At 40.5% G+C, this 27,214-nt stretch overlaps 1 protein-coding gene across 1 annotated transcript; it reads right to left on the minus strand.

The window, feature by feature from the left end:
- On the minus strand, positions 1 to 26,994 carry LOC113172906 (aryl hydrocarbon receptor-like). Its single transcript, XM_026375976.1, has 11 exons — positions 26,604 to 26,994; positions 18,642 to 18,832; positions 7,883 to 7,989; positions 6,362 to 6,451; positions 5,963 to 6,077; positions 5,689 to 5,816; positions 5,278 to 5,480; positions 5,005 to 5,114; positions 4,363 to 4,504; positions 2,588 to 4,232; positions 1 to 2,296 (listed from the first exon to the last, which is right to left on the minus strand). The coding sequence occupies exons 1-11, from the start codon at positions 26,660 to 26,662 to the stop codon at positions 2,216 to 2,218; spliced, it is 2,871 nt and encodes a 956-aa protein (XP_026231761.1). The 5' UTR covers positions 26,663 to 26,994; the 3' UTR covers positions 1 to 2,215.
- Between the last annotated feature and the right edge of the window lie 220 nt (positions 26,995 to 27,214).

The raw sequence follows: 27,214 nt of genomic DNA on the forward strand, positions 1-27,214 counted from the left end.
TTTCATCATTGCACGCACATATTGTATTTATGAAAAAGCAGTTAACAGTAGACAAAGGCTGGATATTTGTTTAACATATATTATGGAATATATAGTATAACTACCTGGCTAAATAAAAGTGGATTACATTAAATGGAATAGTTGTTTTTTTTTACAGTTAACACAACTGTCAAGGCACATGTTGGCTTTAAAACATCAACACCACTCTGAACAAAACGTATGGCTCCAGGTTTTTCTTGGTGGCTGCAGTCATGATATTGTCTGTATCAAAGTCCAACATCAAAAGCGATCTACACGCCGTTCATTTGACCATTTCTAAGCACGTAGTAAAAGCTATGTAGAAAAAACCTGCACGACAGATTCTTAAGGAAAAGGTAGAATACTGAGTGATTTCCCACAGTGCAGGTGGAATACGATAAAGCTGCCATGTTAATGCTGAACTGTTAATGCTGTTTTTTGAAGGGTGGGCGCCACAAACATCTGACGAAGAGGAGCACAAACAGGTAACAGAAATGGCTAAGTAAATATGGTCTGAATACAGACAAGCTCGATGCAAAATACGCTGCTTGGTACATTTTTCAATGGTAAAGAAAGCTAAACATCTCATTAGAGATCAGTCACAGCTGAAGTGTTTTCCCTTGTTTTCATTGTTGAGACGTTTGTGCAGTTTAAAATGGCCTTTAACGAATTCCTCCGAGCCTTGAAATACACTTCATCACTGTGACACTATCTCCTCTGAATGTGGCTTCACTTAAAACATGCACAGCTCTTAAGGGTTTGCTTAAAAAAACAAAACAAAACAGAAATAATAACAAAATATAATTATTATTATGTCATTAAGATGCTTTATGCACAAAAAGGCACAGGAATATTTATACGTAGACACTTTTCAGCTGCCTCTTCAGCCAGAAGGCACAAGACAATTGTAGGATTATACTGTATATGGCTCAGAGTGGTTTAGTATGTTCCCATGCAAGATCACAAAGGTAAGATGGAAAAGTAGAGAAGAGAAATGTATTTTGTTAAAGGCTGCGGCAGGTTCATTTGCATCTGTGCATAAGGCTCTACGGATGATACATGTAGCTGTTACAATAGCAGCAGTGTGGTAGTTTTTAATCATCGGCTGCATCTAAATCCAGAGACTGCATCAGTAAAACGATAGGGGAAGTGCTATTTGAAAAGTTGTGGCTCTCCGTTATTTACATTTGGTGGACACAACGGGTCTGTCGGGCATTTGTCTGTTAAGAAGATTTAGACTCCACTGATCAAACCATAATGATAGGAAATTAAATATGAACACAATACTGTACAAACTGTATGTGCACTGCACCGTCTGTACTGACATCCCTTTTGGATAAGACATTTACATTTGACGGGGATTCTTAGAAATTGTATGTATATTATATCATATGTACAATTTTATTTTCTCTACATTTCTGGTGGCAATGTTTTTCTGCTTTCTCTGCGTATTTCACCTCAACTACTGGTTTTCAGTTTTATATTCCTGATTGTCTCCATTAAAGCACATTTACACTGAGCACACATAAACATTTAGCGCGTGCTGATGCATTCTGAACACGAGATTTTTGTGAGGCAAAGCGGATAAAATGTGACTGTACAGAAAGAATTACAGCTGAGATTTATACACTTCACATCATAGACATCAACCACTTTTAGGGTTTCAATAAAAATATACACGTTATCTCATATGTAATAATACAAATTTAGGGTACAGCTGTGGTTTTAGGTAGCTCTCACTTTTAGTGATTCTTCTACTCGTATTAAAATTGATGCGTCTCCAAGTGTAGACTGATTACATCAGATATGTTCAGTTTGTAGTATTTTATGTATTTAAATCTGGCTGAAAACAGGGACATGATGACATCTTGGGTTCCCTTTTAAAATCTTTGGCTGTTTGGATTCACTTGACCGATCCTCGTATTGGCTCAAGTTCCATCCTGATAAATGCACTTGCGGGTTTTTACTTCATCATCATTATTATTATTAATATTATTATTATAGTGTATCTTCACTAGAAACTGAAACCTTTAAACATCATGGACTGGACAGAGCAAACATGATACAGAGTGATATAAAACATTTAAGATCAGCGTAAAATTGAAAGTCTGTGGAAAAGCACTGATACAGGCAAACTGTACTGCGTTTTGTCCTTGTCCTGCAGCTGCTGCTATAGCAACACCAACACGACTCGGCTCTACTCCGTCAGGTATGCAGCTACATCGTGAGCAGAAGTGGCAAATATTCCATTGACATCAGTGGAGACTCTGTCATCATGCTGTAGAGAGACGGGGACAAACACGGTTAAAAGAAAATACAGTTAGGAGCGTGTACGCCGATCAGCCACAACACCGAAACCACCTGCCCGCTATGATGTACAAAACAATAGACAGAAACATTAAAACAATATAAGAAATATGTGTTTGCAGCTACTGATAATTAAGTCACAGCTAAATATTTCGATCATTAATGAAAAATCTTAGTAAATCATTAAATAAAAGTATATACTGATGAATTTTAGAAGAAAATTAATTAAAATAATTATTTATCATCCATCTAATATGCCTACCACAGGCTCACTGTGGTTCCACTGGAAGAACCAGGATCCTTGAGGATTACTCTGGTCCAGAGAGGTCTCCCCCACCCTGAGGCCAGAGGACTCGGAGAGAGTCAGTAAGTCGCCTCCTGCTGGACTGGAAGAACAATGTTGGTTGAACATGCAGCTGCTGTGAGTGACTGCCTGGCCACATGCCAGCCCTCCTTGCTGAGTGTGGTTCAGTCCGGTGACATTCCCTGGCCAAAGGCCAGCATGTGGTAATGTTTGGTTTTCTGAAGTGAGGCTCTGGCATGCTGGAACTGGGTCATGTCCATTCTGAAAGTTACCAGCATAAGGCAGCTTCTGCTGCTGGCTCTGCAGCCACTGCTGAACCTGTTGGTTGTGCGTTCCAACATGGGAGTTTCCATGTGGAGAAGCTGTGGCAAAAGAAATGGGAATATTAGGTGGGCTAGAAGAGCTAAAGTCATTACAAGGAATCAGTGGTGGCAAAATGTCCATTATGTCGGGTGCTACATCGTTGGGTTGTTTCACAGCACTCTGCAGGAGCTGTCCATTTGCTGCCATTGCAGGAGCCTGCACATTGTTTTGAGGACACAGCAGAGGTTGGTTTGATTCCATCTGTCCAGGAATTCCTTGAGGACAGCTCATGTGGCTGATGGACAACTGCTCACAAGACTGAAGTGAGCCTAAAGCACCGCCTGCTGAAGCACGAGGGACGGGGAGCTGTGTGGACGGGATGAAAATGTCCTGGAGCTGCAGCTGCTGAAGAGGTGGCAGAGTGGTCTCAGCCTGACCAATCAGAGGACCTTGGTGGGAGAGCCTCTGGGTGCTGTTGAGTATCTGAGAAGACTGTACAAAAGTTTGCCCTGTAATGGCCGATCCATTACAGGGCAACGTATTCTGCTGCTCAGCACAGAATCCATTGATTGGAGAGTAAGTAAAACCACAGCTTGGCGTCTGAAACAACGGCTGCCTGCCGGCTGAGAGCTGAGCAGCCTGAGTGAAGGAGTCCTGCTGATTACCGTTGACCGCCATGAGGCAGCTGGGAGGGTTGGTGTTTAGGTCTTCTCCTTTCTCCTTGAACAAAACTGTATCAATGTAGTCAAATATGTCATTGGCGACGATGCTGTCCAGCTCTGACCTGACATTATTCTGCTGTCCCTCATTCTGATTTAATTTCTTGAGAGCATTTTCCCACTCCAACAGCTCTGCATCGTTAACCTCCAGATTCTGCAACGCTGCAGTAAAGTCACTATTCTGAGCGAGTTTTTCAAAGTTGTCAATGACAGTCATCACTGACTGCTTGGCTTCCTCTTTCACTACCACAGGGTCACTGGTCGTGGCTGCAGTCCCATTTTCATTCCATGCGTCACTGGGGACACTGACCAAGGCTCTGCTGTCCATGAACACCTGATCCACAGGTAACAGGGGGTCCACTGTCTGTGTGTAGGCGGTTTCATCCTGTCTCAGGAAGCAGTCCACTAATGAGCCGGGGGTCACATCCTTGTTCTTGTCATTGCCGCTGAACATTTTGTTGAACTGAAACTGTGTGATGTCCACTGTGGGGCCTGTGTCGTAGAGGATAGCCTCTCCTGTAGTGAAGCCGAAGGGAAGCTGCAGCCTCCTCTGACGCAGATAATCCTCACCCTCAGCGTTACTGAAACAGACCAAACGGCCCAGTTACATTACTGACACTAAGATCAAAGTCTTATTCAGTTTAGTGTCTTATTTCACCAACCCAAAGAGCCACTAATAGCAAAGATAATAATAAGGAATCAGACACTCACACTAAAGCTCTCTGATGTGCAATGATGAATTCTGGTCTTCCCCCTTTGTAGATCAGCTTGGCGTTGGCCTGCACCCACACCCAGCCAGCCGACTTACTCAGGAGCCTGAAAACAGTCATTCCGCTCTCTCCTGTTTTAATCACTGTGATACGAAGACAAAAAAAATGCACACAAAAATAATTCTTAAAGGTAGTCTAGTTACGGTTTAATCACCACTGTGTTGTCATGTATTGTTCTTAGAGCTGCATTAGAAGAATGTTACACTTGTGAAATTAGAAAAAAGGTCAACGGGTCACGAAAACCAAAATGTTTCTTCTTTCTTGAGGGCATAAATGTGCTTGGTAAATTGTTTTCACTCTGTAAATGTTTCTTGGCTTCCAGCTGAAATGTACTGTAGTTCTTCTAATTATGCCCAAGGAACAAACAAGGTTTTACTGAAAATGTTAAGATTACTTCAATCAAGATCTGAATAAACATAGCAGCACAGAGGGCGAAGCAAACATCTCACTTTCATCAGCCATGTATTATTAGAGTTTATTTAACATTTATATTAATCAATTTTAAATAATTAACTAAGCTAATTTTACATACTGTCTTATATGTTTCTGTATTTTCTTAATATAGCATAAATTGCCAACATACTGCGTATGTGGTTGTCGGCACAGTACATCATATCGGCAGCGTGGATGAACTGGTACCCAGAGCCCTTCATACACAGCTCGATCTCTGAATAGCCAAGAACAATCTTCCCTCTGACGAGAGACAAAAGGAATAAAATCAATAAGAATGAATGAAACTTGAGCTGCAGGAATATAACGGTTGAAAAAATAAGTTAATATAAGTAATGTTAAGGATACAGTAAACTTCCCTTTACTTTATTACAAATAAATATGGAAGAAACTGTACTGGAGGCACCTGCTACAAACGCCCGTGGGTGTGAAGTCCAGCTTGTGCCTGGTCTGAAAGAGGAGCATCTTAGCCCTGATCTCCACAATGGATGGAGGCTGGACAGGCATAGCGATGGCAAACAGTGCCAGCTGAGGTTTGTTACATGTCCCGTTGTCCCTCAAAACACTCTGGCCATGGAGGTACTTCAATCGCCCCTGGAACTTCAGAGCCTAGTTTGGGTAAAAAAAACAAAAAAACGGAGGAGTTACTCAAGTTCTGGGCATGAAAACCGATTAATAAAGCAAAAGTGTCACTGAGTGTAAGTTTGGCTAACAATATTTCATAAGAACTGCACGAGATGTTGCGTATGAAACGTGTCTTTCAATTCAAACAGAGGTGATTCAGCCACAGTACAGTCAATTCTTGCATTAAACTAACCAGAAAGCCAGATGAATTGTCCAGGAGGCACCGGAAGCGACACACAAAGCTTCTCTCCAGGAAGGAAGAGTTCTCTGGTGGAAGCTGCTCAGGACTGTACATCACTGTATTACCACCACCCTGCAAAACTGAGAACACAGGGGAGGATTATACATCAAACCTTTAACTGTTCTTTTATGTCAAACATAGTATGGCTGATTCAGATTAATGCTTTCTAGGATTATGTTGAAATTGGAGGAAATACAATGGCTTAATTTGCATTTGGAGTACTCACCATCAGCATCACTGTCAACAGTTGGGGGGTTTAGAGCAAAGTGAAGCTGCTGTCTGAACAAGGTCCGGTCATCGGTATGGATGAGCTCAAACACACTCTGGTGAACCACATCTGACTTTCAGCAGAGGAGAGATAATAGCACCTAATTAACCATTAAGTTCATTTCAACATGCTCTTTAATAAGTGAGGCTTCACTTCCTGTTAATGAGAGGCTATTACAATATTCTCCCTCTGAAGCAACATGTAATCTCAAATTTGTTTATAGTTAAAATTCAGAAATAACAACAGATGCCGATTTTCTAACTGGTTATCACATTTTATAGCAGAATCTGCTGCTACATCTCTAATATTAAAGTACTTTAACAAGGTCAGCTTGGCTTCCAGCTGAAATGTACTCACCTGATGGAAGCCCAGGTAGTCCTTGATTGTGGGAGAAGCATAAAACATGAGTCCTTCAGACGTGACCACTATCACAAATCCGTTCAATGCCTGCACAGAGAGCACACAGTCGGCAACAGGTTTCAAAAAGTAAACTGTCTGTATTCATTTACATATTTGTATAGCTGTTCTATATAAAAACTATTGATTGACTGAAAGGGTGGAGACACACTGCAGATGAACCTCATGCACAGACTAAGTTCATGCTCCATTTGAAAATGACCACAATGACCACACTGCCTTTAATGTAGATTTATTATTTTCATATGCATCAGATGCTCTGTTTGCTGACGTCATAGGAAAATGTTTGAGTTTACAGTAAACAAGTTATTCTGGTTGCAAGGACAACTCAGAATATCCTGTGAGAGAAAACAAGCTGATTGTTCTGATGAGCCAGAACCCCCAGAGAAAAAGGAAAGAATTCATCTGCAAAAGGACTTTTATCAGTTGTTAATTACAATATAAATACAATTTTAGTCCCATTCCTTCAACAACAAACAAATGAAAGCTGCTGTAATTGTGATGGTGCATTTTCAAACCACTTTCCATTCCCAGCAATGTTTTATTTAGGTCACCAAGCTGTAAATCCTCAACGTCAACACCTGCTGCCTCTCAAAGGGCCTTAATATTGAATAATCATCACCTGTTGTGATCATTATGCAGAGCAACATGTGAAAATGCATTGACAGGTGAGCGTCAATAAACAAGGTGTAGAGCACTTGACAAGCGCAGGTTTTGTTAAGAACCACAAAGCGTGGCCATGCTTTGGCAAGAGGCACTAAGACAGGCCGCGTCACCTGTCATAACTTCCTCCTAAATGGACAGACCTGAATTAACTTTACCCAACCTGACTAGCGCACAAATAAACAAATCTGACTGCATTTGTGCACCTGCAGGCCTCAGGCTGTTCAGTTATCAATCAGGCTGTGACACTTTGTCTAGTGTACAGATTAACTAGTGTTTATCTATTATGTTTGTCTTCTGCTTTTGTATACGTGACTTCCTGCTCCTTGCTAGCGAACAGATAATATTTTGATTTTATATTATTTATTTCAGTTTATTTAATGTAATATTGTTGCTGGGTGAAGTCTATGTGGACTACAAGCGACACGTGCCTTAAATAGTATGATTAGATCAAATGTGCATTTACAACAACCTGTCACAAATGGTTCTCTAGTGTGAAAATATTTAAGGAAGTTACATTTTAATAGCTTATGGGATTGACACTTTGTGGTTTTGGTCAGCACTTGCATATTGCTACACGGGTCTAACACCAAGCATGCTTTAGTATAATTAATTCAGCAATTTTTTAAATTTGAACTCAGGTTACCTCAATAATGAGACCAAAATGGTTTGCAGCGTCACGATCATTATGACAGCTGTGACACTGCTGGTTAGAGTTAAAATAAATCCAAACCACTGCATTGCATGACAGTGTACAGAGACACCAGGTTAAAGAATACAAGGCTCCCTTTCTCATACCTGGAGCAGTAAGTCCCCTTCAGAGAAGCCTGTTGAGTCCATGTTGTTCCCATTGTGCCTGTTCACTCCAGAAAACATCAGACTGTTGCTGCTGTTCTTTATGGTGGCTGCACAGAAGATGATAAAATAAAGATTAGTCAGCAAAGGTAATATTATTATATTAGAGGCTTGAAGCATTTTACCAAGTATACAGATTTTATCCCTTAGCTGAAATGACTCTATGATTGGTAGGCATGGTCATCTGACTGACATACTGTAATTAATTACTTGAGTATGCAATACTCAAGTAATTAATAGGCCACCTTTAGCATTCATGTGATCCACTGGTTGTCAGAAACATGCCAGCCCGAGGACAAAGCCAGTTTAGACAACCATTTCCAGGTAAGGGATTACAAAAAAACTTGGCCAATGTTTCTGTTTATTCTATATCAGGTACGTGTGACGTGCCTGGGTGGCAGCCAGAAGTTTCATCACTTTGTTAATGCTGGCCAAGTGAAAAACAGCCTGCACAAAGTACAACCACTGTTATTCCACTGTGTGGAGTTGGCATCACCTGCTAGTTAAGTCACTCAGTCCTTGCTGGAAGCCTTCTCACTATTCAGCATTATTCCAGGGTAGTTTCATGTTTCAAGTGTCACGTTGACATTGCCTCTCGAAGCCAGAATTCACCTACTATTCTCATGTAAACTGGCACGTGTTTGTGCTTCAAACTGCTGCAAATGAAAGTTTAACTTAGCTATATTCATTTTTAAACTGACAGTCATAAGCTTGAAGAGCTTGAAGTGCTCCTACTTTCGACTTAAGATATTATTTTAAAGGGTAAATTCACACTAAACACTGTAACATACTCTTCCCTTTGCTTGAATGTGATGTCTGCTGTGGACAATACTCCTTTGTGGCTCTATTAATAATCTGAATGTTAGATCACAAGTGTGCAACAGAAAAAAGTAAAGCCAACTATCTGGCTTTAGTTGTTGGTTTTCTGCCAGAAGACAGGTTTTCTCATTGCTGGAAAACTGATCTGGCAGCCTGCATATCCGCACACACAAACACATTTGGTTGTCTTGCATCTGCCCCTGGGGGGTTTTTGTAAGCAATAGCCAACGAGGGCGCTACTCTTATCTGGACGGACACTACAGGAAAATCCCAGGATACAGCCTCTCCCAACCTGTCAGTCCAGTCCTGTCACGCAACTTCTTTAAAGAGGGAAAGAAGTTCAGGGCCCCTGAACATTCCTCTTTAAACACACTCACAAGACACTCCCATCCTCAGCAAAGACTCACAAACACTCAGACCTGCACAACGTGACAACCACACGTCGACAGCAGACAAAGCTGCAGGGCTGACACACAATACAATCAATGCATACAACCACTATTAGCATAAAATGTGGGTTACATGTGCAGCCAGTGCAGGCTAGAACCACTGTCACTAAAAAACAAAATGTAGACCATGCAAGTCAAAATCTGCATAATTCACCACATCCCTTATGGTGTATTTTTTTCTTCTATTCAGTGTTTGCGTGAGTAAGTGGGTCTCTTTGAAGCCCTCTGTTTGTTTTCATTCAAGTTTTCTTTGCCAGTGGTGAACTCTGTGTTGTGTTCGCTCTCCCCGTCTTTTTCCACTGCTAATAGCTTAACAGTTTACGGCACCATTCTGGGCAGAGTTGATCATGTGCACGTCCAGTTCTTCATACCACTGCAGGAGAAAGACGTTTAATGTTACCAGAGACTGACCAGAGGTTGGAGAGACTCTACTGTGAGTTTCTGTCAGACAAATTCCCTGCTGCAAAATATTTTTGTCAAGACTGCTAGATGGTATCTGCTATAAGCACACTATAGGTTAATTCTTACCATAAATTTACCATAAAAACAGTTGCAACCAATCTGGAGGTTTGTATAAAGGCAAAGTTGGACGTGTGCTTTGACAAACTTTTAGTAATAAAAGCTTTTCTGAGTTTCATATTCCTAGTTACCACGTAGATGTTGACATAAACACTATTTGCAAGTCGGAAACTGGTCATTGCGGAAAATCTGATAGGTCCCCAATGACACATCAGCAACAGGGACTAACCGAGCCGTAACCTGAAGCATAACTTGAACATGTAGGGCAAAGGTGACTGGCTCAAGTTTGCTTTTCCATCTTTATATCTTGAGACATGAAAGGTGGGAACTTTAACTAATAACAGGCGACAGCCCAATGAGCACTCGACCCTTCCCTCCGCAAAAACTTCCAACTTGAATTAGTACTACCTCCCTGCAGGTGCTGAGATTAAGCTCCCACAACATGTCTCCAAAGCCAATGGGGGAGAGTAGCAACAGAAACAGAACCCCAGACAGTGGAGAAACGCTCAGTGATGGGTTGGCAAGCTCCTGCAGCAGAAAAGACCTTAAAGACTCTATGTAGATATGTGGGCACCTGATTCAGGTGACTAACCAGAGGGATTCACAAACATCCCATTGGACCACAAACAATTCTGTTTGATGAGCATAAAATCCCAGAGACAGTACTACTGTATGGAGGTGATAAATGTGACAAGTGTGCCGACAATAGATACACAAATAGATACAGTGGCAAGAAAAAGTATGTCAACCTTCAGGGTATTCTGCATTAATTTATCATAAATCTTCATCTAAGTCAAGAGTATTAACAAATTTAATGTGCATAAAGTAATGTGAACCCTTTGAATAATGACCTCAAAAAAGCTAATTGGATGTGAGCCATGCCTCGCCAAAAGGAGCTTTCAAAGGATCTACAATCGAGAATTGTTGATTTACATAAAGCTAGAAAGGGTTAGAAAGTGATGTCAAAAACTTTAGAAATTCACCAGTCTACAGTTAAACAAACAATCTACAAATAGAGACACTTTGGGACTGGGAATACTCTACCAAGAAGTGGGCGGCCACCCAAAATGACCCCAAGAGCACAACAAACAGTCATTAAAGAAAAAGGTAAAGAAGCAACCGAGAGTGACAGCCAAAGATTTGAAGGCATCATTGGAACTGGCTAACATCTGTGTTCATGAATCTATAGTAGGTAAAACATTGTAAAGATTGTAGGGCAGGACACCACGAAGGAAGCTGCTGCTTACTAAAAAGAAGGGGGGGGGGGGCTCCAAGGGTTCATTTACTTTTTCCACTAGCACTATGAGGTTTTTATGGTTGTACTTATTAAAGACATGAAAGATCAGAATTCACATACTTTTTATTGCCACTGTAGACAGATAAAAACTAAGAGGAGTAGAAAGAAATAATGCAACATCAAGAAATTTACAATGTATGATTATTTACTGGGAACACTGGGAAATCCCCCTGTCACATTTAACAATGATTATACACTCTTATAGAAAACATTTTACAGCCACCCTAACGTTTTCTTTCAATACTAGCCACAGGGTAAGCTGACACCACATGAGGCCCGTTTTCAGCATCAAACTGTAGCTTCCTATTTCAGAAAGGAAGCCATTATAGGATTGGTGAAATGCAGAGCATGTTTTTGATCCAGGAAAACATCCCTGTCACTCAAGGAATGAGGCGGCCTTTAGAGGATTTGATGCCTTTTCATCATGAGTAATTAAGCAAAATCCAAAGAACTATGAGAGGCCAGAGTTCTTCTACATGCAACCCAGTCTAATTATGCAGGAAAGAAATTTACCCACAGAAACCAAATCTTAAAATGCTTTCCTAAAAGTTAAATTTAAATAACCCATGTTCATAGTTTCTACAGTTAAGTATGAGCATACACACTAAAACTAAGGAGAGAAAGAGGAAATGTTGTCACAGATTGGAGGCCTGCCAGATTTAGAGAGAGTATAAAGCATGCCAGCAATGCATAGGGGAATATTATCTTGATTTGAAAACATTTAGTTCCAGTAGATCCTGTACAGAGATCTCAGTTCTCACGCAGATGTGCAGGAAAGGGCAGTGATTGCAACAAATAGAAGGCCAATGAGCTGGGCCACCCATTCCACAGGTTCATCCTCCCATCAGACTTTTGATTAACGTCCCCCTTTTACTTCCATGACTTTAGGGGAAGGAAACAGCCTCAATTTTTTTCAATGATAAGACGAGTGTCATGTAGGCATTTCAAGTAAAATTAGAAAAAGTTGGCTTTGGATAGAAAACAGAGGTTTTCAGAGCATACTCATGGGGTACTGTGACAACGGAGGCAATGTTTCATGATTGCCATAGAATGGCAGTGTGGATTTTTTATACATTTCTCTTCACAATTACAATTAACAGTATTTCTTCAGGTATCTTTCACTTGCGAGCCAAAAAACGTTAGCAGACCATGATAATCTCAAATCAGTTAAATGCTAATGAAGACATCTATCTATTTTTTTCCACCACTGAGCTATTTTTGGCTGTCTGGCCTCTTTTTATCTGCTTAAAAATTAATGTCATCTGTTAAGGACAGTGCATAAAGAAAGAGAGTAAAAAACAAAACAACAGGTGGCTGTTTTAGGTGTGTCTCATATATCATATCACTAAAATGTTCTTATCAGTCTGGAGGTATTCAGTGGAAGCTCCCTAAAGGACTCGTGTAAGGCAACAGTTTGAGGCATGCCTACATTTGGCACGGAATATTAGCCAGAAAGTACTTGGATGTAACTGTTGTTGTTTATAAATGGAAAAGAATATAAATGCTTTCAGTTTGTAGATATATGCAAATTGTAATCACACTAAAGGCCAACAAAACTAATAACACTAAAAACTAATTTACTGTCATGAAAAAGACTCAATGTTTATATTTTCAAATTCCTTCCAAACCCTGAGAGATTTGAATCATGGTCTAAATAAATGAAATAATACATCTTCTGTGTTTCTGATTCCCCGACCAAACTTTGAGTGGGACGACAGCTGATTTTGGTTTGGCGCATAAACAAACAAAAGCATTTTTGGAAAACTCTAAATGTCACAGAAAGCCTTGGTGGGCGAACTCAGCTCTGGCCTACAGGGAACAAGAAAAGAAAAAGTTTGGGTATGAGGGGAGATGTAGCGCTGTGGTTTAAAACTGGATTGACTGAGAACAAACCTTCTGCAGAATGGAAATTTGAAAAAATGAAAACATGATTAAATCTGTCTCCCAGCGGTTGTTTGCATTCTCACGATATATTGAAAGGCGAGTCATGAATCAAGAGCCAACAGGCAACTGCTGTCACCCCAGTGAGACGTCCTCTTCGCACATATTATTATACTTATTTGACACTGAGGTTTTAAGGGCATGTAGAAGTAAAACACATGCCTTTCAAAGAAAAAAAGAATCCTCATAATGAGCTCATTGGGTTTAAACAACAAACAAGACTGGGCTTCTCCATGCTGATACTCTTAGCTCTAAGGTGCATGCATTTGCCAAGACCCTAAATGTTGTTCTTGCCTCTTTATTCCCTCTGCTCCACGTGTCATGTGTAAAGGTTTGTACGTACATGGCTCAGATATCCTAAATACCAAATTATATCAAATTATAGCATATGATACAGTGTTACCACATCAACTATGATTGCTAACAGGCTCTGGATGTTTTCAATGAACATGGAAAGTTAGTCCACATTTTTCTCAAATTTCCAACAGCGTCACACAAATATGTCAGCAGCACTGAGCCACAAGCCTTTCAAAATATCCAGTAATGCCTCATAAAGTCACGCTATGAGGCAAACAGTCCAGCCTGCTATGAGACAGCTGCCTTTTGGAGGTATAATCAGCTCTATAAATCTCACTCTCACCCCTAAAATCTGCCTGCGTTTGTTCTTTTGTCTAAAGTCTTTTGATTTACCTAACGGTTTATGGGATCCTTATCTAAATTCTAGGCATGTCCCCACTTGAACACCTAACCCAGGTTTATGTTTTGACTGGGACAATCCTTCAGAGTCAACCTGGGTGATCTTTTTGAGATAGAGAGCAAAGACTCTATCATCTTATCTAACTCAATATGATCAAAAACTAGGCCTGAGTTTATGTGATTTAACTCTACAGAATTTCATTCATGGTTGTTGTTGCCATGTATTAATGTACAAATGTGTTTCTCTAAGTCATTTGTTCCAAAAAATTTCTCTTAATCATTAAGAACTCTGGGGTTCCGGCTTCGACAGCGCTGTCATTTATTCCTTCACTTCCATGTCCTTAACATGTAAATATGTATGTATTTTAGCATTGTTTAAAAAGTGACTTTCTTTGATACTGTATTTACAGTGCACCGTTCAATTGAAATTTCAATTTATTTAACACTACATGCAATTCATCGCCTTCCCAGATTCCACACTTTGGTTCAGGACACATTCAGTCAATAATTGGCCATTGGGTTACTGGTGAGCATCAGTCAACCTAGTTTTTGTGGTGGGACTCCTCTATCCCCTGCTGGTGCCTTTTTTTTTAGCTTGGTGAAAAAGTGGTACCAAACCCTTTGTTTGCCAAATGTCAATGTAGCTGGTTCATGATCTGTGCATACCTGGAACATGCCTCTGGACTTTTAAAACTCATTGTACTGTGGTGCCCGGCTCTTTGTTGATGATTGGCTCTCTGATAAAAAAGAACCAAAAAAACAACATAAAAGTAAGTATGTAGTGAAGAGTTTTAGTCATCCTGGTGGGGTTATCAGGAAATTGACTCATGGAACTGGAAGACAGCTTCTTCAGATTGAAGAAACTACTTGGACGAGTGGCGAAATGTTTTGACTTAACAAGCCCGCTGCTATGACTTAACTTCCAGATAACATAAAAGAAAGTAGAAGACTGTACACATACCGTTTACACGCCAAAATATTCTAACACAGAAACTTCATGTTAGTCTAAAGCAAGAACAAAGCATTAGGGCTTTGTTTACAAACTATATTAATCTATAAACAGTGCATGTTCTTGCAAGGCTAAATCGTGATCAAGTGATTGAGCGAATTAAAAGGTGGTATCATGTCTCTCAAAACCTGATACTGAAGTTGTTTGACTACTATACTGAAAGCAGGTAAAACTGTATTGTACTACAGTTGACTGACAGTATATGATGCTGAAATCTTTGTAAATAATGAACAATGAACAACACGCTTGGCTCCCATTGTACACTCATCAAAGAGCTTCAAAATCTGTACAAAACAGATCTATCCAGCAGGGTTTTCCACAACTCTTAGCTGGAATAAGGTGTCATGGCATGCAGAAACTGAGTCGGTTGACACTTAGCATAATGTTCCAGGTGTATCATATGCCATACACATACATTCCAGTACCAACAGGTAAAGCTGATGGGGGTTGTTTATAAAACTGGCTGCTGTAAAAGCATGTCCAGTAACAGCAGTTCTGTTTTAATTCATACCTCATACTATCACAAGTTAATATCTAATTTGACTAATATCATCAGTGACTCCAGTCTGAAGTATCATTAGGTACGATTTACTGCTAAATTATAAAGATATGCACAATATGATTACATAGTAATCCATTGTCCTGTTCTTTCTTCACTTATTTTTCTCTCCTACTTTCCTTATGATTGATAATTTAAATATGATCATCAGTTAATTTCATTTGCATACTTAATGATTCACCCACTGATGTATGTGGACATTTTGACTAGCATCACTGTGTTAGTTACGCATGGGACAAACCTCAGAGACAGATTAAAGAAAGAATAGCAACTGTTAAAGCACAAGAGGCTGAATTAAACTGAATTTCTTCAGTTTATTTCATGCTATCATGCTATCTTTTCCCTGCCAGGTAAACACCAACAGCTTTGTATTTCCATGTTTCTAGTTAGGAACTCAAATGTTCTGTTTTCTATGTTTAGTTTTCTTAGACTTGACAAACTCCAGAGCCACAGAAACCATGACACAGCTGTTTTCACAGGCTGTTTAACACTCCTCCTGACTTGTGAACTGACCTTTGTGTGTGAAATTGGTAAGGCAGTAATATGAGTAAGGCGGAGCCAATATTCAGAATATGCCGACGTGATTATGCTCACAGAGAGCACAATGTGCAAAACTCTGCTGCCAGAATTATGAAAGGGCCTGTGAATAGCCTGACCCAGCTACGACTATTAGCTTTCACATGGCAACACAATCTACTGAATGAAACATACCAAACACGTACTGTTAAATATATGGGTCAACAGTTGTTTTCCCACTCCTGAACACTCCCTACAGTACAACTAACTTCCTGTTCTCTTAGCTAAAAGCCTGCTGAGAGCAACTGCCTCAGTGGTAGGTCCTTCTATCCTATCCTATCCTCTCCTCTATCCATTCAAATGTACAGTGCAATTCCAACTTTTTCCTTTTTACTATGTCTGACTAACACTGATATCAAATGAACTAGGAGAAGTATAAAAAACAAGGCAAGACAAGCAGAGGCATCGGCCCTGCAACAGAAGCAAGATGTCTGTGGGAGATGTGTTTAAGATGTGCACCATAAAAACAAAAAAATGACAGCTCGTCAGGTTCTACATGACCGTCTAAAGAGGATGACTAATGATTAAGTTTAAAATTCATATTTCTGTTTTTTTCTGGAAAACACAGAAAATGTGTTCAGTGTTCTGCAAAGATTAAATTCCACGACATATCTCACATGTGCAGCTGTTAACATTTCACACAGTTTTAAATTAATTTGTGGTCATAACGCCAAAATATGACACAACAGTCAGTCAGCTGGAAAACAGGACTGTATTCACAACCAAAACTGATTAGGGATGTTGTTTTTCAAAACAACTGCACAGAAATCCACCATCCGTTGCAGATGTTTAAATCAGTAGACACCGTCAAAAGCAATTTCAGATTTGACATTTGTGAAGTCCAAAGAAAATCTTTTTTGGGCTGGGGCAAATCATTTTGGGTGTGTTGCCTGATTTTGGAAACATGTAACTGATCCAATGCTGCAGAGAAGAAAAGTTAAATTTCTGTTTTATATGGAAGCTTGAGTTGAATACAATCACTAGCAGTCGAAGTCAGTAAAAATGTAAAATAAAGCAGTCTATGTACTGGGATCGGTGGAGGACTCTACACACAGCAAAGAGGGATTTGGGTAAAACACTTTCCAGGACAACAGGATCTGTGGCCTCATACATAAATGTGTGTCTAAACGTGTCAACACATAAGATTTTGTGTTGTTTGGCTGACTGTGAAAAACCATGTGTTTGCATTTGCATGGCTTACATTTGTGAGGTGCACACATTCTGACTGCATGCTCTACTTCTAATAGTAATGATTTATGTGTTGTAAATGGGATCAGCATAGTTTTAATGTGTATGTACGTTTGTGTACATACACATACATTATATTTACATTTGTACATCTGGCCCCAGGTGTTTGACATAACTCCACTGATATTTAACGTGCTGTATAAATCCAAGGCACATTTCAGAACCCACCAGCTGCATCTTACAAACTTATTTCCAGGAGGTAATCAACAACCGGAAAACGTTAAATAGCAAAATATAATAGCAAGAAATGTTAAGTTGTAAGTGCAGGAGTGTAAAGACATGTCAACTGCTTACACAATTACATGATGGCACAACTACTACTAGGCACAACTTGTCTTCGTAGCAGACGTGGATAAATGGGTGTGAGAACAAGCCGCTCTGGAACGTCACAACTGCTCTAACTGCGCGTAACATGTTCATTCATACAAAATTTTCACACTACAAAGAACTTGGGTAATAAGGGAACAGCTAGAAACCTTTTGATGTATTTTGGCACCTATTTCCTTTTTTTTTTTTTTTACTTTTAGCATTTCATCATTTAACTAGGTTAGCATTCCATACCTAGCTATGTAAAGACTTGCCGAAGCCTGTACATGTCAAACTAGTCTAAAAAACTTGGGCTGTCTTTTGCAACATAGCCACTAATCTATGTGAAATTCAGATTGATTTTTGTTGACAGACAAATCACAGATTTACTGCAACTTGTCCAGTATAACTGCAAGATCAGAAAGGCCGAACAATGCACAGACAATGCACCAAAAGCCAACAGAGACATGACGAATGAATTCACTAAGCGTCAGTGAAGCCAGAGGCACCAAGGCGACTTACTCAGCAGCTTGTCTGCCAAAACCTCAGCTACTCTGCTTTACTCCAAGAAAACTATCATCTGCAGGTGGTGGAGACGTTATGTGCGTGACTCATGAATAATTGACTCACACACAACTCAACAGATTTTCAAAGCCAGGGTGCTTGCAAGTCTAATCAACTTACAGTGAAGACTTTTTTTTTAAAGTAACTATTGTAGGTGTTTGCAGAAAGGGTGGAGTAAGAATATGTGTTCTGAGGATGTGTTGTTTCCTAAAACCAGATTCCTGCATGCTTCTCATTCCTGCTTGGCTGTCAAATGTACTACCGGAATATCTGCATGTATTACTCTCCAATCCATTCTAGTTCCAACAACGATAAGTGCTGCGTTGGTTTCCACAATTTTCTGCTGCCCAATTATCAGACTGTAATTCTATGTAATTCACTCGACCCATGTTTTTACAGGTTATGGCTTAATCTATTTAGTCATAATTCTTAGGCACTAAGCACTTAAAAGCATACGTTTGGAATACAGTAAATGGTCTATGAATTATGTTATTTAGAAGTTATTGTCAAATTTTTATTGTAAATTAGCAGTTATATAGTGTCAGTCTAGGCAGCAGTGTGTGATACTGTTGTGCAGGATAAAATAGCATGGAAGTCAGAGTGGTGGATGGGTTTATCAGCTTTTACTGTGACATCGTGTTTCATTTGAGTAGACAGTATAGACATTAACTGTCTACAAGTTATCAGGAAACACATTTGTAGACTAGGCTTTTCATCACCTCTGAAGTAGCTCTTCACCCTCAGGTATCCCACACTGAGGCGAAGGACTGACAGCTTGTCCAAACGGGAGCGAACATCCTCGGGAAAAGGAAGGAGCTCCGTCAGCCTGTCCAGCTCCCCATTCAGCCGATCCCGGTGTCGCTTTGAAGGATTTGATTTAACAACCTCACTGCCATCCGAGATCTTCTTTCTGAGGAGCAAAAAGGAAAAAAATAGAACTGGTTATTGAAATGCTCAGTGTGTATAGAAACTGATTTTGTGCAGCCTGGCTAACCGGCCCTGCCAGAGCATGGCATCTGTAGTGAAGTGCAGTACGACACATGCCAGATAAACATGAGCCATCTAAATGGTCCACATAGTTGCAGATTGACTGTTGTTGAAAAAAAGAGGCAGCCATAAATGAAAAGAATAAACACGGCAGTTCTGGTGAGTCAACAGTACATCACTTCCCATGATGAGTATTAGATAAAGGAATGCAGTCATTGTTGAACGTACTTTGTTATATTTATTATATAACGCCTACAAAGTTGTTCAATTATAGTAACAACCTGCTGGTAAGTCATGCAATATTATGTTTTAATACAGATAACTTTCTCCCGAAACCCTGTCACTCTACAATATAAGAGATGTTTGAAAGCACATAACAACGCTTTCATCTGCTTGCAAACTACTAATCTGAGAATAAAGTAGTGCCAGCAGTAAGTTTGTTTATCTAGAGAAGGATGGAACAGTCTGTTTGGTCTTGTTAAAGAGCAAAAAACCACAATCCACGCACTATTTTCTTCCAAACATGAAAACAATACAGAGTGATGTTTCTTTCTCAGAGAAACAACCAGAATAAATACTTCAGACCACAAGTTACCACAAGCCATTCCATTGGCTACTCCTGTAGTTTGTCAAAAAGGAGACTTTACCATGACAGCAGCTTTATTTGATCTTCTTGACCTTCTCTTAATCAGCCATGCTCAACTGAAAAATACAAGCTCACAAGGCTCGCTGGAGATACATTATTAACAAATCACATATATGCTGCACTGAAGTAAAACCTGGGACAGAGAATAACTGGGAGAGCACTGTAGTCTATCCTCTAACAGAGGCCTTTTTGACATTTTATATGGTACAACAGGGCTCAGGCAGTGGGGACATCTGATTAGGTAACAACATTATGGTTAAATGTGAAGAATGTCATGTTAAAAGATATGTTTCAACAGTCTTTGGTTGTAATATGTTTAAAATAACAAATCCTGATTAGTGTGATGTGATCTGCAAGAAAACATGCCTTTAATTTACATACGATGAAGAAGAGATTGATTTTATGGACATCTACTGTTCTCTGTGATTATCAAGTTTCATTAACTTAATGGGTAACTGTTGTCATTTTAAGATCAGGCTATTAAACTTTTATCTATTGCTGATAGCAGCAGCCTGGCTGTAGCCTGTTACTGTGACCTTTGGAACTGCATACATCTACCACCAAACACAGGGTGAGAGGCTGTCTATGCTACTATCGCTAGGGCTGATTGTAATCAGAAATGTGCTGGTATTTTTCACCTGCAAAAAGGTTCCTAATATATAGCATAAAGATGAAGCATACTAGGGAGGGGGATTTGGCAGAATTGGGGACAGATGAAAACGCTGTAACACATTGAAATAGTCTGTATTTATGGAATTGAAGTAACTAATTAAAGTTTATGCCTAGGTTTAACTCTAAAATCTACATATATTTGATTTAATGTAGTACAAAACCACCTACTGCCACTGAAAGCAGCTCTGGCATAATAACTGATAGTGATAGTTTTCATTAGTAGATATGTACATGACTGGAAATCAGCTGATTTTCACTAGAAATTACCCACTGGTTGAAAAACAGTGCTCACTGTGTAGACCCAAGTCTGGTTTAGCTATTGATCTGGGAAGATCTTGATCTGTCCCTTAGGAAATCTGACACACTGACAGTAAAGAGGGGAACCAGTCAGTGATCTGGATTAATCTGATCAAATTGAGTCATATTACTTCTAGATTTTAAATGCATCAATAATCTTTAGCATGCACAATTTTTCCAAGCCAATTCCACAGCATACCTGAAGTTTCAGGCTGCAAACAGTCAACGTTTCCCTACATTTCTCTCTTTATCGAAACTTTGGCTAATAACAGGCTATCAAATTTCCTCCTTCGCCACTGAATAGTGCAGGGAATGCACCGTAAACTTGATTGTTGGCATTAGACCTGAGTTTTACCTTCTCAGAAACAGAGCAGGGCTGATCTCATGCTTAGGAAATTCCTAGCAGAGACAAAAGCCAGCATTGAGAATTTTCCACCTTGATTTGCTGTGGATCACGAGTTAAAGCAGCAACATCATCAAGTTCGTTCAAGGACAGAGAAATGTTTATGTCATCCATCGATTTCTTATCTCAAAAGCAAAAGAGCAGGGCCAAACTCAAGGTCTGAACCCAAGTACCGGCATCTCAAATATACGACTTTAAATGATGCACTCAGTCTGACACACATTTGTCTCAAAGCAGGTTGAGTGTCTGCCAGAATCCAGAGGAATGACTCAGTGGCTGTAAAGTATGAAAAGCGTGCTTTCTATACACGTCTGGCTGCAGACAAACAGTCTGCAAATGTAGTAGTAGGATAGTTTACAAAGACACACTCTAGCTAACAAAGCACTTTCCAGAAAAAAAAGGAAACATATAGAGACATGTACAAAAAAAAGATGATGACTGGGTTACAGCCCAACAAGTGTGAGAGTGTTTTGTTAATATCCTACAGAGCAGAGTGGCAGCACTTGCTGTTAAACACTCAAAGCATTTTGTAGTCACACCCGACTTTTGGTTTTGTTTTCTGACCATTCTGACAAAAACACTCTTGTTCATCACACAGAGCTGCTCAACAATTGCATCACACAGCAAGAAACAGATTTCAGAAATGACACGAATGCACACATAAATCAAGAGCAGAAAGGATTCACTTAACCCAATACTAAATCATTAAATTCCCCATGTCCAGAGAGCCTCAGAACTATCCAGAGGCAAGAGCATGGCATGAAGACAGAAAAACAGAAAAGTGTTGTGCAGAACTGGATGTTCAGACTTTTTAGTGGGACTACAGGGAGCCCACTGAAACTACCACCCTCTTGGAAAGCGCAAACCAGTTTTTAAACTGGGCTTTCTGGCCTGTGTACCATTTCAGGAAGCAGTCTCTTCTGTTGTTCAACAGGGAGGGGAGCGAAGCACACTGGATACCTCTAGCTTATTATCATGATACATGAGAAGGGTTTTTTTTTCTGTTAGAGATACCGCTTTGCTGTCTGTGTACCAAATTATCTGAGTCATATTTTATATTACATTTATTTGGCAGACACTCCCTACAGCTGTCAGTGTTAAACTGATGTTCAGTCATGATCAATTTTCTAATAATAGTTTTAACATCCACAACAAACAACGTTGGCTAATTCGGTTGTTAGCCAGCAGTGTTGATATGCACACATTTAAGTGTTATTTCATGCTCTGTCTTGATTTTCCCGGTAAGAGTGTTAGACAATGATTAAAAAAACTGTGTTTAACTAGACTTTATGAAATCTCTTCTTTCAAAATGAAACAAAGGGCAAAGAACAATGGCTAACTGTGTAGGAGTGTTCTGGCATGCTGCCCCATCTCTTATCAGCATTTCTGCCTGTGTGTTTCTCACTATTCCTTTAAATTTAGTTTACTCTGCAAAACAATATTTGCTTTGCTGAAGCATGTTATCCCTTCTTATTGCATATGCACAATATAATGCACAGGGTTAAGTACACATCCTCATATATTACAGCTGTGTTCTGTGTTGACACTGTTATACAGCTCTATATGAAGGCTGTGCAGCAAAGACAATGCAATGCATCAATGTCATTACTTGCTGCTCAGTTGCTAGTACAGAAAAATATAGTAGTGGTATAAATAGGCTTGTGACAAGATGATGAAAATGTTTCATTGGACACATTAAAAGGAGCGTTTTAAATAACAAAGAAGGACTTAGTGAAGGAAGCTGGAAACATACAAAGGAGGTGTCTGGGTAATAAAACAGAGAATTTGGATGGGCTGATCTGCCATGGAATGCCCCAGTGTAGTGACCACAGCTTTTTACAGTCAGACTCAATGGTGCCTTTGTACAACTGAGCCCAGCTGGCCGTCCAGGAAACCTCGGTCCTTATTGCACAGTCCCGCAGACGTCTGCACACAGGCCACCTTTTTATTTTGGGATTTACACTGGGAACAGCCTATCCATTGCTTGATCAATATTAGATTTTAGATATTCGATAGTTTCTGTATTGGACCCTGCTGCTGCATCGTGTGTAAATCAATTTAAAACTAATACTAATAGTTAGACCCAGTCCTGTGCTTTCACTTGTGATGGAAGTTTCAGGTTACTTACTGTAAGTACGTCACTTTGAGCCGCTGCGTTGCAGCCCAGAAAGAACCAAATCAATGGCCCAAAAAACACCACAACAATGAGTGGAGGTAACAAAACGAAACGGGTGATACTCCTCTGTGTGTTTGTCATTCCATGCAGCTCTTTTCACGTCAAAATGAGTCATTTGATCCACTGTTTATATAAATACGGTACACAGCTTTAAGGACAAGAACAACCGTTAAAAATAATCTGGATTACTGCCAATACTGGAGACCGAAAGTTTTCACTTTAGAGAATGGTTCACTAGGCAATTTGTCGATTATTAGTCACTTAGTTAAACAACAACACAAAATCTTAACAATAGGAATAGGAAGTATTTCTTTAAAACATTTTTCATGCGTAATGCCCTATAAAAATGCTTGTGAAGAAACTCTTTTATTGGGCAAACAATGTATTTGATCCCTGAGCAGTTATCTGCTTTGCCTGGCTGCTAATTCGGCTCCTTCCATAACTGTAGTAAATGGAAACGTGCATTGATATGTACTCTGCATTATAAAACACAAGTGGTTGGGTTTAGGATGAAGAGTGGGTTCAGATTAGGGTAAAGGGAAAACACAGCATAATAAACAATTTTTCCCATTGATTATAATGATAAAAGACATTTCTGTAAAGCTGTTGATGGTTGACACCATGAACTGCAACTGCAGGATTGAAGTCTAGGCTTTCTATTGTGATTTTCTTTAATCCATGGAAGTTTAATATAAACTAATAATCAATATATATAATCGATCAATCGATCAATCAATCAATCAATCAATCAATCAATCAATCAATCAAGTCTTTATGTGACATCATCACAATGTAAAATCTACGTGACAAGAAGGAGTTTGCCGTCTTATGTTTTAAGCAGACTCTGAGGCCCCAAACATGGTTCACACAAGTACACAAAGCCAAACGGCAACACCAGGCTCAACCAGGCTCAACCAGCACCAGCGTGCATCCCTGGTGAACTTTGCACTTTTATGTATCTGTGGAGGTGACCACAGATACAGTCATGACCACAGTAGTAAACACACATGGTATCCTTGGAGGAATGTGTACTGCTGCAGGCTACTTGATGCAAAGAAGGAAGAAAAGGTGTTTCAGTCCATTCAAATCATACACTTCAAATTCTGTGTCGACCCTTTGTGTGATAAATTCAGTCTAAAATGAAGACAAATGGTTAAGACTGGTTGTGTGTGCATAAAAATGCATCAAAGAAGATGTTTTGTAGGGCGCTACTGTGGTCTAGTGGTTAGCACTGTCACCTCACAGGTTGAGCGACCTGTGTTCACATCTACCAGTGTGAGCGGAGTTTGTACGGAGCCGTGTGTTGGTTATCACCTCCCACAGTTAGGTTAGGTTTAGGGTTAGTTTAGGTTTACTGACGACTCTAAATTTCCCATAGGTGTGAATGGTTGTGCGTCTCTGTATGTCAGCCCTGCAATACCCTTTCTCTCGCCCTGTGACAGCTGGGAAATGCAGAAGAATAGTGGACGGAGGGTTTGTACAGTAATCCAGGTAAGTAGCTACTGTCACATACTGTCACATACTGTCACACATACTGTCACATACGTACGAAATAAATGCACGTTTGGTTCACGTCGCAGTCAACAGCTCTGAGAGGCTAAGAGAGGACAACAACAGGGGGAGTGGAGCAACAGACACAGACAGAGATACAGACAGAGATAGACAGGGACAGAGACAGACGTATGTACAGGTACAGATACAAGTAAAGACAGACAGAGACACAGACAAAGATAAAGACAGAGGAGCAGACACAGACAGAAACACAGACAGGTACAGGTACAGACAGAGATAGACAGGGACAGAGAGACGTATGTACAGGTACAGATACAAGTACAGACAGACAGAGACACAGACAAAGATAAAGACAGAGGAGCAGACACAGACGCAGACAGAAACACAGACAGGTACAGACAGACAGAGATAGACAGGGACAGAGAGACGTATGTACAGGTACAGATACAAGTACAGACAGACAGAGACACAGACAAAGATAAAGACAGAGGAGCAGACACAGACAGAGACAGAAACACAGACAGGTACAGACAGACAGAGATAGACAGGGACAGAGAGACGTATGTACAGGTACAGATACAAGTACAGACAGACAGAGACACAGACAAAGATAAAGACAGAGGAACAGACACAGACAGAGACAGAAACACAGACAGGTACAGACAGACAGAGATAGACAGGGACAGAGAGACGTATGTACAGGTACAGATACAAGTACAGACAGACAGAGACACAGACAAAGATAAAGACAGAGGAGCAGACACAGACAGAAACACAGACAGGTACAGGTACAGACAGAGATAGACAGGGACAGAGACAGACATATGTACAGGTACAGATACAAGTACAGACAGACAGAGACACAGACAAAGATAAAGACAGAGGAGCAGACACAGACACAGACAGAAACACAGACAGGTACAGGTACAGACAGAGATAGACAGGGACAGAGAGACGTATGTACAGGTACAGATACAAGTACAGACAGACAGAGACACAGACAAAGATAAAGACAGAGGAACAGACACAGACACAGACAGAAACACAGACAGGTACAGGTACAGACAGAGATAGACAGGGACAGAGACAGACATATGTACAGGTACAGATACAAGTACAGACAGACAGAGACACAGACAAAGATACAGACACAGACACAGACATGTACAGGTACAGATACAGACAGAGGTACACACACACACACACACACACACACACACACACACACACACACACACACACACACACACACACACACACACACACACACACACACACACACACACTGATCCCTGGACGGTGAAGCGCGAGCCCGGATCACATTACAATAACACACCCGCAGCCCGCGCGCCCGCCCCGCCCTCCTCGGAGCATCGCGTGAGAGCAGCAGCCGACTCTATTGTGATTAATGCGCGAGGGCAAGAGATCCCTGCCAGATCCAAGAGACAGATTCTTAAGGTGGTCCAGGAGAGCGGACGGAAAAAGAAGAGAAACTACATCAGGGCAAGTTCAACACAAAAAGCACAGGACGGAACTTTACTGCACATTTTATTAATGATCATTTCTCATTATTCTGAGAGGTTTTAGCGTTGGATTTGTGGCTGTGTAGTTGAGGTGTTTGTTTACATTAGGAGGCGGTCCACCTTAATTGGTTTTATCTTCTTTATCATCAAAACTCGGTTTAACTTATCCAACATGGCTGAATACGATTATTAACGATTACCAACTATATATTAGCACACATTTATTTCCCATCTCTATATAAGTGGCACCATTCACTCGATTTAAACCGAAACTTTGGCTTTCTAGTAAGCCGTGGTGCGTTCACGGCTCTTTTCCGCGCCAGCTAACGTCAAGCGCACATTAACGTTAGCTTCGACGCGTAACGTTAGCTAACGCTGCGCCTGTACAAACCACACATGTAAACGTCTAATTATAAAAGTGTACTTTAAAATAAAAGCCCGTTTTAAGTCGCACAACTCTCTTACTGTTTGAGAACGGGCTTCTTCCTCTTCTTGTTAGCATAAGTCCCCGGGTTCCCCAACATGGTGTCACTTGCTTTAACGCTCACAAACTTGACGTTGAGTTCACGGTTCACTCCTTCGCAGCTGGAGCTTCCTCCATCCGTAAAGTCACAGCCGGTGCTCCGTCGTTTGTTTTCTCAGCCAGCTAGTCCGAGAAAAACAACTCTCATGTTAAGATAAAAGCTTTTAAAAGGTGCCGGGGCCCCGCGGAGGTTGCGTGCCGCGTTGACAGGTCCCGCAGGCTGTCACAGCCGCTGACCTTGGTCGGTGCGGTGAGAGCGATCCTGCGGTGGGACGCAGCCGAAAAGTGCCGCTGTGTCTGGGAGAGCAGGAGGAAAAGTGTCGAGGCTAGTGTGGAACAGTTTGGCGCACATTCAGCATATGTCCAACCCTCCGTCTTTGGATAAACAACGCCGCCTTGTTATTATTATTCAAAGTCACTGGAGTTCAGCGTGTTTTCCTCCTCCTGTACGGGGCGTTTTCAGGAAATGTGCACACAGAGCTGCTTTAAGGTGGACTGGACACAACCGACAGTCTGTGCTGCAACATCCACCATGTGTTGTGATCCTCCACTC

Source organism: Anabas testudineus, chromosome 21 (genome assembly GCF_900324465.2).
Source record: "Anabas testudineus chromosome 21, fAnaTes1.2, whole genome shotgun sequence".
Classification (NCBI taxonomy): Eukaryota; Metazoa; Chordata; class Actinopteri; order Anabantiformes; family Anabantidae; genus Anabas; species Anabas testudineus.